The sequence below is a fragment of the Delphinus delphis genome, chromosome 3, assembly GCF_949987515.2.
Source record: "Delphinus delphis chromosome 3, mDelDel1.2, whole genome shotgun sequence".
Taxonomy (NCBI): Eukaryota; Metazoa; Chordata; class Mammalia; order Artiodactyla; family Delphinidae; genus Delphinus; species Delphinus delphis.
Window position 1 is genome coordinate 96644640 of NC_082685.1, and position 13124 is coordinate 96657763.

The 13124-nt window shown below is 43.5% G+C and overlaps 1 protein-coding gene across 1 annotated transcript in view; it reads left to right on the plus strand.

The window, feature by feature from the left end:
• Positions 1–1157: 1157 nt before the first annotated feature.
• Positions 1158–13124, plus strand: part of MCTP1 (multiple C2 and transmembrane domain containing 1) — a 546887-nt gene continuing 534920 nt past the window's right edge. The window contains exon 1 of the mRNA XM_060009153.1: positions 1158–1992. Within this exon, the coding sequence (XP_059865136.1) occupies positions 1273–1992 (720 nt within the window). The 5' untranslated portion in view covers positions 1158–1272. The remainder of the gene's footprint in view (positions 1993–13124) is intronic.

The window sequence follows — 13124 nt, forward strand, 5'->3', positions numbered from 1 at the left end:
CATACTGCCAGCTGGATGAGATTGGAATTAGACAATACGGTGCCAAAGCTCTTCTGAGTTTTCCACATTTTGGGGTGTGGAAGGCAGTGGAGTTGAGAAGGGGCATTGTGTCACCTGCCATTCAAGAGGCTCTCAGTAGAATCAGAAGACCCTGGGAGCAGTAGATTTCGGGAGAAACAAAGTCTAAATGAGCCTTTCCCATTTGCTTTGCACGTAACCAAAGGAAAACGCACTTGAGTGAAAAGAACAAGGTACTCTGCGTTTGGAACGGGGTCAGAAGCAGTGCGCATCCTCCATGTCTTCGGACACGGTCAACTCCCTGCAACTTGAGGGCTGGCTTTATTGTCAGACTCCGGAAACCTCTAAACCCGGATCACAAGAGAAACTAACGGCACAAGCAAAGAGCGGGGAGGGGCGGATCAGGATGAAGTCAAGACAGAAGAAATCGAACTCTGGTCTTGGGCCCAGGCCGGGCAGCGGGGCGGGGGCAGCGGCGTTCAGCCTCAGAACTCGGTCAGCTTCACCTCTTGGTGTGGACACTGGGCGCTTCGCAGGACCCACTGAAGGCGCATAATCTCCACTCGAGCTCACTTCGTCGGACCTAGGATGATTGCCGGAGGGCGAGTCTAGCGGCCGGCCCGGAGCTAGCTGCGTGGGTAACAGTGGTCGGATCCTGGGGCGCAGCCTGGCTCTGGTCCCTAACCAGCTCCACCCGGCTCTCGCCAGCGCGTCCTCCCACCCAGGAGCTGGAGGATGGTCCCGGGGCGCGCCGAGTGTCTTCAGCCCGATCCTCCCTGTTGTGTGAGTCGCACGCGCGCCCAGTTCGGAGGCAGCCACCCTCGCCGCTGCTGACAGGTGCTGCCCGGAGGGCGTCGGGTGCGGTCCCAGGCGCAGCTGGAAACGCACGCCCGGTGCGTGTAGCGTCCCGAGCCCGGAGCCAGAGAGGAGAAGGGGCCAGGGCGCGGCCTGGGGGACTCCAGTGGACTGGAGCCGCGGAGCGCGGAGCTAGAAACTTTGCGGCGGCCGAGATTTGGCTACAGCGCCAGCCCACCCCCGCGGGTGCGGGAGGAAGAGGCAGCGCCGGAGTCCCGCGGCCGGAGAGCCTCGGCGGCGGCGGCGTCTTTTCCACGCTCTGGCCTGAAGCCGCCGGTCACTCCCGGCTTCTGCTGCTGCGTCCGCCGTCGTCGCTGCCACAGCGGGGCTCCGGGAGGAGGCGCAGCCGGAGCGGACGGAGAAGAAGGAGGAGGGGAGCGGAGGAGCAGGGGGTGAAGGATGGAGCCCCCGGCTGCCGCGGCGGGCTCGCCCGAGCCTGCGGCGGCGTCCTCTTCCTTCCAGGCCCGGCTCTGGAAGAACCTGCAGCTAGGGGTGGGCAAGAGCAAGGGCGGCTGGGGCGGGCGCGCGGGGGTACCCGAGCGCCGCACTGCGGACACCCCGTCGCCCTCCCCGCCACCCCCGGGGGGTAGGCGGGACGCACTGGCCGGCTTGGGTGGCGCGGGCAGCAGGTGGAGCGGCTTCAAGAAACGGAAGCATGTGCTGGACCGCGTCTTTTCCTCCTCCCAGCCCAACCTGTGCTGCTCCTCGCCGGAGCCTCTCGAGCCCGAGGGTGCGAGCAGAGCGGAGCAGGGGTCCACGCTGCGCCGCCGGATCCGCGAGCATTTGCTTCCCGCGGGCAGGGCCCCGGTGGCAGCCGCCGGAGCAGCCGGAGTGACGCCTCCTGGCGGACGCTCTCCGGACTCAGCTTGCTCTTCGTCCTCTGCCTCATCCTCCCTGTCCTCCTCACCCCAGCCGCCCCCGAGGGGGGACCGCGCCCGAGATGAGGGTGCACGGCGTCGGGGCACCGCGGCGCACTTGTGCCATCAGAAGAGTTCCTCCCTGCCGGGCACCGCCTGCTTGGAGCAGCTTCTGGAGCCGCCGCCGCCGCCTCGAGCTGAGCCAGCACGGAGCCGAGCAGAGCCGCGAACCACGAAGGGCGAGGCGCGCGGCAGCAGACGGGTGAGTGACAGGTGGGCGCGGCCCGAGCCTAGGTGCGCGGGGCCACGCCTCCAGCTGTGGGCGATCGAGACCCCGGGAGTTGCTGGCGGGGTAGGGGTGCTACCAAGTTCAAGCAGTGGAAAGAAAACGTCCCGCTCCTGCTTAGTAGAGTACTGACTTGCGCTCTGACTTTACTTTTGACAGAAATAATACCTACTGCTAGAAGCTGTTTGAGTAGCTTTCCCAGTTGCCGATGAAAGTGGAAGTATTAATTGTAGCCAAATAGGAGAGGAATAAAGTTAGACACAAAATGGGTACTTTTTGGAGATCTCCTAAAAGGACTGTCCAGCTAAGTCTCATCTTGTCAAAAGAAAAACAAGCAAACCCAACAACTTGCAGGGAAAATTAGAAATGCGAGGAGGTGAATTAATGGCAAACGTGAGGTCATGTCTTGGGGAAACCCTTTAGGCAGAAGTCTGTTCATCTTCCAGCCCTCCCTTCTCAAAACTTTCTGCTGCGAGTGGATCGCTGCTTAACAAATAGCGTGAGTGTCGCTTCCGAGTTAAACCGATGTTCCTATGGCCTTTTTTGTTTTGATAGTCATCTGAAGTAGTTGCGTTTAGATTATTCTGCTGTAGACGTGATGTTGACTCTCTGGTCAGGCAAGAGTCAAGTAAAAATGTACCTGTAAGATCTGTAAAGCGTTCCACTGAGCGGCAGCTTTTACTCCCTCGGTTTTGTGGAGGCAATGTTCTCCTTTTGTAAATTTTTATCAAATCGTGTTAATGCTAGCAAATATTTTGAAAGTGCCATTCTGCCAGAGACCTAAAGAACTCTTTTCTGCCAATACATCTTATTTTATTTAAATTCTAATTATTTTGACTCTGATTAATTGTTAGGTTAATGACATATACATTAAAACTTTAATTAGATTAAAAGTTGGGTCACAAAAACCATGAGGCCATGCGTTGAAGGGTAAGATATGGGAATAGATGGGATTTCACTTGAAAATGTTTATAGTTTATTGGCTAATTTATTAGGGTAATTTCAGAAAGTAAACCAGAATACCAGTATGTTTTGTTGTTTAATAAACAAAATTGCTTGCAGTAACCTGATGTTACTAATGCTCTAGAAAACACCTGATGGTTTAGTAAAAGGTTACAGTTATTCTCAGAAGCGTAGGCAGAAATAATACTGACAAAAAGCCTAAATAAACCTATCTTTCCTTTTATCTTGAAAGAGAATTGACTAGACCTCCTGTTTCTGGTTCCAAAATGAGGTAAAAAGTGGTTTTAAAAAGATTGTTTAAATTCAGTGTAGATGAATACTATATATTTAAAAAATATTTGTATTTGAGTGTGTACCTAATCCTAATGTATAAGAATTTTAGAGCTGGGGTACTTGCTTACATTTGTTTTTATTAACTTTTATGATCAAGAATGATAAAAAATAAGAATTGAATTAGTTTGGAAGGCAGAGATCATATTGCTGCAAATGTTAACTTACTAAATAACTTTGCAGTTCACTGAACCAAGATATTTTCACAGTGAAAGCAGAGAATTCAGAATTAATCTTTATATTCATTTTTACCCAAACGTTTTCAGACACTATCAATCTTTATTTGAAAAACTGCTATGTAAATATAAATTTTGTATACAAAAGACCAAAAAACCTTTTTTGAGAGGATACTAAACAAACATTATTGTGTGTGCTTTCACTATATGTTGGGCACTTCCATGATTTAATCCTCATAGCTGCCCTACATGATAGAAGTTCTTGTTGCTATTTTATGCATTAGGAAATCAATGCTCAGAGAAATTAAATAATCTTTCCAAGGTCACATGATTAATATATGACAGAGAGAGTTTTTGTCATTCTCCACAATGTTTTTCCATCGCTACAGCTACGTTTGACAACTTTTAGAACTTTCTATGTCTCTGAGATAACTTCAGTCCTATTGATTAATACTTGCAAGTTTACATACATTCTGGATTCCTAGAATCCGTTCTGTGATGGATTAGGTGAATTAATTTGTTCTTTGTTCTCTGTAATGCATTGTTGCATATCTTTTATATCACATTTACAAATGACATTATTGATCATACTGTCTGTAGTTCTAAAGAAGCTTCTCATTATAAAGAACCAGCATTTCAATGAAGTCATAGGAGGAATACAAAAGCTAAAATATCTTTCCAAGAGTAGGTGAAAAGTGGAGTGTAGGCAGGAAAATAAGCCCTGATGCTTTATTGTTGATTCCCTGCATCTGCTGCTCAGGAAGCCTTGTGCCCTGAGAAGTGGACAGTTTTCTCCGTTACGAGTCACAAATCCAGTTTTCAGCAGCTCTCTGTCACTAATGCACAACAGAGGATTCCTCAGTCCTCTAAATGCCTCTTTGCCCAACTCAAGGAGTCTGGCTCACCTCTCTGAATGGAGAGAAGAAAGAAATGGAGTTGGAATCTGGAACTGGAAGAGGACTCTCTAAGGTGTCCAGGAGTAGGTGTAACTCGGCAGCACACTTCCGAGCTTCCTGCATGTCTCAGAGATCTTTCCTTGCTCTCCTAACACCTCATTGCTGAAGATACTTGGGCATGGGGAGGAAGCTCGTAGCACATGCAGATTTCAGTTTTATTCACAGTTCATAAGCACAGATGGGAACACATAAAAAGAAAAGATGCTAAAAACATTAAATCCATCTTCAGATTGCCTAGATAGAAAGCACTTTCTCTCAAGGAAGAAAGAAAATTCGTTGCAAAATGAGGCAAATTGCTCACATTTTCTCTTGTTCTCTGCTTGATCCTGGCATCAGCCATGTTCTCCAACACACTCCCCACCTCTCCACTGCCCAGCCGAGCACGAGGACACAACAACATATGGGCACATACACTGACACTGAGTGGAGATATTAAGCAAAACCAAAAAAATCATTTTGGACTGCTAGGGAAAGAGATTTGGAAGTCACTGATGTATAATAATTACAACTAAACAAACCATTCTACCTCCTATGCCCCTGTCAGCCCTCTTGCTATTATGTTTTCTTTAGCCAAATATACCTTTGAATGACAGTTTAATAGACTTAATAATGCCTTGCTGTTGGGCCATGTGCATTATTTAAAATGTTCTGCTTTGAAAAAAAAAAGAAACCCCGTTCTTCCCACTGATTCTAGTTCACGTGCTGGGCCATATTGTCATACCAGATGCATTTCATTTTCTGCAATGCAGTTGGGAAAGATGCATTCTCAATTTGTGTGCATATCAAAAATGTGCCAATTTTATGTATTCTATCTTGATGAGTTACTAAAATTATACTTTGCTAGAATCAGAAATTCCGTTAAGATAAAGAGTTAGGAATGAATATGTTGCATTTTTTAAAGTGTTTTAACAAAAGTGTGTAGTGTTTATGAATGTTAAACCTTTGTTGTTTTATTTCAAATTCATTTTGTTAAAATTGCTGTCATCGAGGAGCAAAAATGATTTTGAAAAAAAGTGGATAAAATATTCAGGGTATGATAGGAATATCCATTCATTGGGATAAAATTCCTAAAACACATATGAAAGCCCCCCAAAGAAGTGGAAGATATTTTCTAAGATTAAGTCTAGACATGAAGTAAATATTGCTTTATTAATTATCTGATCTTTTAAAGAAAGCCTGTATTTTCAAAAACTATTAAAAATGTGATTTGGGTAATTTTTGCTATTTATTTTTCAGGTGTCTTTAATCTTACTTCAAAGAACCTAACTTAGTCTTGGGGAAGGCACAAGTTTTAAAAATATTCCTAATGTAAATCATTAAAACCACTAAAAATCCCCCAGTAATCTAAAAAATAAGCTCCTAAAAGGAGTGTTAGTAGCTTTTTCAAAGCTTTTGCAAGTGAGAGAGTGAGGGTGAGATCTTAGAACATTTTGGAGCAGCGTGTAAAGTTTGATGTGTGATTGCATTCTTGAGAAATATTGGGACATCAGGTTGTTCCAGAGAAAGGGCATAAACAGAGTGATAGGTTTACTTTGGAGTGGAATTGTTTCCAGTAACTTTTAATTACTATCAGGTGTATCTGGTGGATCTGAGTAGAGCTGTGGATACCGTATAAATGCAACTGTTATGAGGTAGATGTTTGAAATTGGCTTGAAACCTGTCTCAGTAGGCACTAGCAATTGTGTGCTGTTATTATTTTTGAAAGGTATATTAAACTTTTGCCACTGCCACTGTTACAAGTAGGTGGGTGTTGAAAACAATTAACAGGGGCTTTGATGGTCCTTTTCATTGAGGATGTAAATTATTTTCCTTGCAGTGGTGGCAAAAGTAGCCTAAAATTAACCCAGGCAGTACTGGTGACATCACAGCTTCACACAGTAATGAAAAGATCTTATATAACTTTTGGAAAATATGTGCACATTATCATAAAAATGAGAATACATACTTGGAGGAATAAAATAAATTTAACAGATTCATAAAGAAAGTAGGACAAATATTCCCCCTTTTTTTCTGTTGCCCCATTGTTCGGAAATATGGGATGATTTCACAAGATTAAAGGTTAATAATATGTCTTTGGCACCACAAGGAAACATGTAGTATGATTTCTTTGCTCATAAGGATTATCAGAACGTTTGCCAACTCTAGACTGATGAAGAGTAAAAAAGTATGTGTAGATAACATTATAAGCATTGAGAAAATCTGCAGATTCACAAGTTAGGGTAATGCATTTTTTAGTTAAATCATCGTTACTTACAGTATCGTAGCAGACATCTATTTTAGATAAGCAGAAATTAAGTTTTTGAAATCTGAAACTTTTTTGCTTTGAATTTTTTATTTTGCTGGAAAACTTACTAAAAACTATATATTTCCCTGCCTCAACAAACCAAGCATCCTAAATAAAAGGACTTGGAAACAAGAAGGCAAGAACATCATTACATGACCATAAAGTGATTTTGAAACTTTTCCAAGAGAACTTATCTCTGAACTTATGTCTTGATATCTGAGAGCCATTTTTGTGAATACTGGCTTTTGGGGCGGGGGGTTGTTTTATGTGAATGAAACAGATATTGTCTTAACTTTCTTTAGGTAAGCTCGCTTGTTTTCATAAAATTACAGTATAACGCATACCTATTTATGATAAGCTTATCTTCCTATAATGTTAATTATTCAAAGGTGTGAGGCACTCTTCCTCAAGTCCTTTTTTTCACTTGCCAAATAATCTTTACTGTCTTTATTTGTGAATTTTGATTTGTCAACTACCATTGAAAATATCATTTTTTTTCCCTGCATGGTGAACTTTATGTGCTATCTTGATTTCTTTGTCATTGTCAACCTTTTCTTCTAATTTACATTGCTTTTTATAAATCACGTGTGGAAAGTGATTACTGTACCTCAACAATTCAGGATTGTACGCAAATATGTTTCCCCCTCCAATGTATACCAGTTTCTTATCATTAGAAAGGTTTTTTCAGCAGAATAGCAGGCCACAATTTCCCCAGTGTCCCAAGTACTCCTATTTAATATTAGTCTGAGTGCAAGCAACATGAAAACTGCATTTTCAATATAATGAGATTTTAAAGTCCTGCATACTACCTTCTTGAGAGAACAATTTTCCTATGAAATCTGTTTGAGATATTTTATGTCAGCCTTATTTCCCATTCTCTTGGGCCCTAGCCAATCTGGAAAATTATGACACATGATAGGCAAATGGGACTCTGGACATTTTAGGATCAATGCATCCTCTTAATCACATGGGTTTTATTTAGAGAGGCTCCTTCAGTATTAGCAATCTCACTGTATTTTGCACTGCTAGAGTAGAATTCGGCAAGCCTTAGTACGTACAGTGGACCTATTTAATCAGCATTGTAAACTGGATCGGGGAAGACTACTCAATAAATGGTTGCTGAATGAACGAACGGATGAATGGATGGGCTGGAGCTGTTCAGAGATAAGTTCTCTTGGAAAAGTTTCAAAATCACTTTATGGTCATGTAATGATGTTCTTGCCTTCTTGTTTCCAAGTCCTTTTATGCCTGGCAAATGTAGTTGACATTCCCCTCTTCTCCCAGTTGCTGGCATGGCTTTCCTTTAATTCTGGTTCATGTCTGAGGGCATAAAGGGAGGATTTGACCACCATATTGTGCTCACGTGGGGGATGGAAGAGTGATTTCTGCTTCCGAGGTCTCTGGCTCAAGGATGCATTTCTTGTTACTGGTCTCCGATTCCAGGTATCTGTTTTGCACCCACGTTTCCTTGTCTGGCCTATGAGATCGTACCCCGACACCTGGATCACCAACACCTGTTGACATGTCCTCACTCATGATCTCTGAGCCTTGAACTCTCCTTGGATCTAAGCTCAAGATACTTTCCTGCCTGCTTCCTTGCACTTCTCCTCAAACCCATTTACTTTAACTAGATTAAAACCCCAATCTTGATCAAGAATCCTGCCCTTACTAGCCTGACTCATTCTGTTGCCAAGTGTGTGAACTGGGGTTCAGACGGTTGGTCAGTTGCTTTTCATAGCGACTACCTGTCTAATGCTGAGCCTATTTTTAGAACACCAAAGACTCCTCCAGAAAATCTGCATTGCCTGTCGACTGCATTTGCCTATACAGGGCGTTTCTTCCCTTGGAGGACTGGCCCAGAGCTGGTCGTTGCCTCTGTGTCCGTACTTCCTCTTCTCCTATTTTCAAACTCTCAGCATGTCTGCTCTTGGACATCATCACCCTTTTCCTTCGTCCTGCTTGCTTTCTCTTCCTCCTTAATATCGTCTCTCTTTCTGATTGCAAGACGAGTTTTGTAACTGACCATTAAGCATCTGGAGCTGTGCTGTCCCGTATGGCAGTGTCCCATATGGCCACTGGCTACCGAGCACTGGAAAAGTGGCTAGTTCACGTTGAGACGGGTGGAAAGCATAAAGCGCACACCACATTTTGAAGCCTTAGCTCAAAGAAGAGGAAGTAAAATATCTTATTACTAATTTTTTATGTTGCTTGTGTGTTGAAATAGTATTGTGGGTATATTGGATTAAGTAAAATATATTATTAAAGTTAATTTCACCCACTCCTTTTCATTTAAAAAGGTGGCTGCTAGAAAATTTTAAATTATATATGTGCCACATTTTTATTTCTGTTGGCCAGCACTGATCTAGAGCAGGTGTTCAAACTCCATTACCCACAGGGGCCATCAAAATAAAGAAAATGAGCAAAGGTTTGATGGGGCCCGTGGTGAGCGAGGAAGCCGGTGCCTCATTCGAGGGGCAGCTGCTTCTCAACTCCAGCTGATTATTATCATGCAGTGAAAGCAGTGCTGCCAGGGTTTCTAGATTCTTTAACAGAAGCCAAAAAAATCCAGATTTTTGCGTGAAGTCTCCAGAATCTTGAATTTTTGACAAAGAATTGATTTTTAGAAAAACGCAACACAGACCAAATAAAATATATCTCTGGGCTGACTTTAGCTATCAGCTTGAACTTCTGACTCAGAAAGCTCATGTTTGATTTCTCCTCTCCCCTCCCAGTGCTAGATGAATGTTATCTGGATGTAGTAGGTGTCAGTACATTTCACAGAATAACAGCATCAGGAGTGGTGGGATGGAAGACGGAATGCGGCGGGTTCGAGGGTGCGTGGAAAGATGAGGTGGGGACAGAGAGAGTGGCCAAGCAGTTTGGCTCTCCACAAGGGATCAAAGAAAGTGGTGATGAGAACACGAGAACCATGCTGGGATGGGATCATGGGCAGGTTTTTGTTTTTTGTTAACATTTTTACTGGAGTATAATTGCTTTACAATGGTGTGTTAGTTTCTGCTGTATCATACGGTATGCTGACACACATGTATGGAATTTGGTTTTTTTTTAATGGATATCACCTGAGTGGGTTGATGAGTCAGCGCTTGTGGAGGGGGAGAAATTGAAGTTAAAGGAGAACGGGGGTTAATTGATGGATGAAGGCCTTAAGGACTCAGGTGGGGGTGGGTCCCAGAGACCAGGGGAATGGTAGCGTCAGTGGAAGAAGGATCCTCTCCCTTGCAGATGGAAGGGACGGTGCGGGTGTGGATGCAGGTAAGGAGTAGGCTGGGGGGCAGCAATTTGAGGGTGTTGCCACCCGATGGCCTCTGCCTTGTTTTGAAGTGTGCTTAGGATTCGGACACAGGGAGATGGAGGAAAGAATATTGCCATAGGCACAGAGGCGAACAAGTGCCCTATGTATTCAAGAAATGGGGTATCACTAGTGGGACTGAAGCCTAGGGTGTGGGGTGGGGTAGAGGAAAATGAAGGTACAGCTGAAGGTCTGGGATCTCTGGGGGTTGAGGAGCGTGTCTAGGGAGGCAGAGGGACCCCCGGAGGCATTTGAGCAGGGGAGACAGGGGCACGTGAGCCTCGGAAGGGTGAAGTTGGCAGCAGGGGCAGGCGACCACTCGGAGGCCAAGGCAGTCCCGTGAGAGCCTGATGTTGGGCAGGTGACTGACCTTGGGGATGGGGAGATGGAAAGATTTATCAAGACCAGGGATGTAGCTGAACCTTCAGGAAAAGGGAGAGTGAAAGGAATAAATTAGAGCACATGTCCTCCTTTACTTATGTTTTTGATTTTTCCTGGTTCTGTTCACAAATGCTTGTATTGAAAAGTATTTTCCGTTGGGAGGGAGAGGGAAGGTTAAGTTTTGAATCTGCATTTGTGTAAAATGGTTAAAGGTGCCAGGCTCTTGAGTGCCAAATTGTCACCTATTTACTGTAATAGCTCAGATTCTTTTTTAAAAACTTATTTTATTGAAGTATAGTTGATTTACAATGTTGTGTTAATTTCTGCTGTATAGCAAACTGATTCAGTTATACATATATATTCTTTTTCATAGTCTTTTCCATTATGGTTTATCACAGGATACTGAGTATAGTTCCCTGTGCCATACAGTAGGACCTTGTTTTTTATCCATTCTATATATAATAGTTTGCATCCGCTAAGCCCAAACTCCCAATCCACTCCTCCCCAAGCCACGCCCCCCCGCCGCCTTGGCAACCACAAGTCTGTTCTCTATGTCTGTGAGTCTGTTTCGTAGATAAGTTCATTTGTGTCATATTTTAGATTCCACATATAAGTGATATCATATGGTATTTGTCTTTCTCTTTCTGACTTAACTTCACTTAGTATTGTAATCTCTAGGTCCATCCATGTTACTGCAAATGGCATTATTTCATTCTTTTTATGTAAGAGCTCATATTCTTTATATTATAGTTATTTTGGATTCTTCCATGAGTAAAATAGTTATTTTCCCTGCAGTATTAGGCACTGAAAATAGTGTTAACGGAGCGAAAAAAGGGCAAAACATATGTTTGGCAGTTTAAAAAAAAAAAAAGGTAAAACAAAACCTCCTACACATTTCTGTTACATAGATTTTTTATGGTGTCTGATGTCAGAGAGACTAAATATTTGGGGAAATATTTATAATGAAAAGGTTTGGAATTGAAGTACTCTGTTGGCAATTTTCGATCTTAAGGCATTGTGGCTCGAATGTATTGAAATATGCATTCTCTCTCAGATGCAGGGTTGACCCATGCATGACACAGGATCAGTTTCTGAAAATTACAAATAGTTACTCTCTCAAAATAGAAACGATATTCTATCTGGACCCTTAAGCCATATTTGGCCCTTGTTCTTTTATTGAAATGTAAAATAGCTTTTTTTTAAAAAAATAGCTTTTGATAAGAGAGAAATTCAGCATTTCTATAGTTTCCTTTGAATAATATTTTCACCACACCAGACTAGAAGTCTGAGTGTTTTCCAGAATCTCTTTTGCGATTGGAATAGGTTTTGGAGACAAGTTCTATGTCACTACAGAGCTGTTGCCAAACCTCAAGCTCCCTGGCGGTTGGAACACTCTCCTTCAGCGTGGCCGCTGTCTCCTGGCTGAGAGCAGTCACAGGCTGCGCCTCCCTTTTCTTTCTTTGCCTCCCTGGACTTTCAAAAGGAAGCAGGAGTAGGGGGCAGGGGCGGGGTCCAGCTGAGATTGGGATCTCGCCTGGTTCTCTGTGGCCTTGCACACATGCCCTTTCAACTCAGTGGCTTTAAGCAAAAAAAAAAACCACATTGACTTAACCAGTTTGGTTATCGCCCCAGTCCCACTCTGCTCCCTTCGGCCTGCTAGGTGGCATTCGTTTACTCCAGACTCAGGCTGCTGCTTCTGTGACTCCTGAGACTTAGGGGAATGGGAGAGTTGGGAGGGAGAACGACCTTTCGCAGTTAGCTTCCCAGGCCCCACGCCCTCTGCCTCTTTTCAAGGAAGATGGAGCTTTGTAAGGTGTTCTTAATCTGCTCCTCTCTACCTGACATTTTCACTGTCCCCAGTGCCAACGTTTTTCTTCCTGGGTATATGCCAGGGTATGAAGAAGAACTTTACGGGCCTTGCCACGAGAGGGTCTTTGTGTATTTTGAATGACCAACCATGGTTAGTCTGTGTACCTCTGTCACAGGACTATCCAGGTGGTATATTCTTTGGGTCCTGGCTCTTCATTCTCTGCCCTCCTGCCACTTGCCTTTCAGCTATGTCATTTCTCTTTCTTTCTGGGAATAAGAGCAGAGAAAATAAAAAAGAAAAGTCAGGCATTTTTTTTTTTTTTGTTAGGGGCTTTCATAATTTTTTTCCCACAGTGAAGTTTAAATAATTGGCTCCTATAATGTTTTGACATTTTGTGTTGCTCTGACATAGGCTGTACACACACACACCCACGCACACCCACACCCACACCCACACACAATTATGCCTTAACCTAGTATGGTTTATACACGTACCTGTTTTTTCACATGCATCATATTTCCCACTGGAGTCAAAGATAAACAGAAGAACTCCAAAATTCTTCCACCTAAATTTAATGTGATAATACTAAATTTCAGTGATAACATAGTCCTTACAAATGGTCTAGGTTCATTTAGTATGAGTAGGTGTACAATAACCAGCTCAACCAATGAGAAAAAAAAATTAGAAGACAGTTTTTATCGTTCACTATGGAGTGTGTTCTACAAAGGGAATGAGTAATCTTCCTTTGAATTTAATGTATAAGGAATACCTTTTCTTCAGTAAGAATAATCATTCTTCTGTAACTATTCATCTTATTTACAGCCACCGTGGAAGAGAGGTCTTTGAATTATTTCCTTAATCTTTTGCAATCTAGATGTCACAGTAACTAAGATCTGTC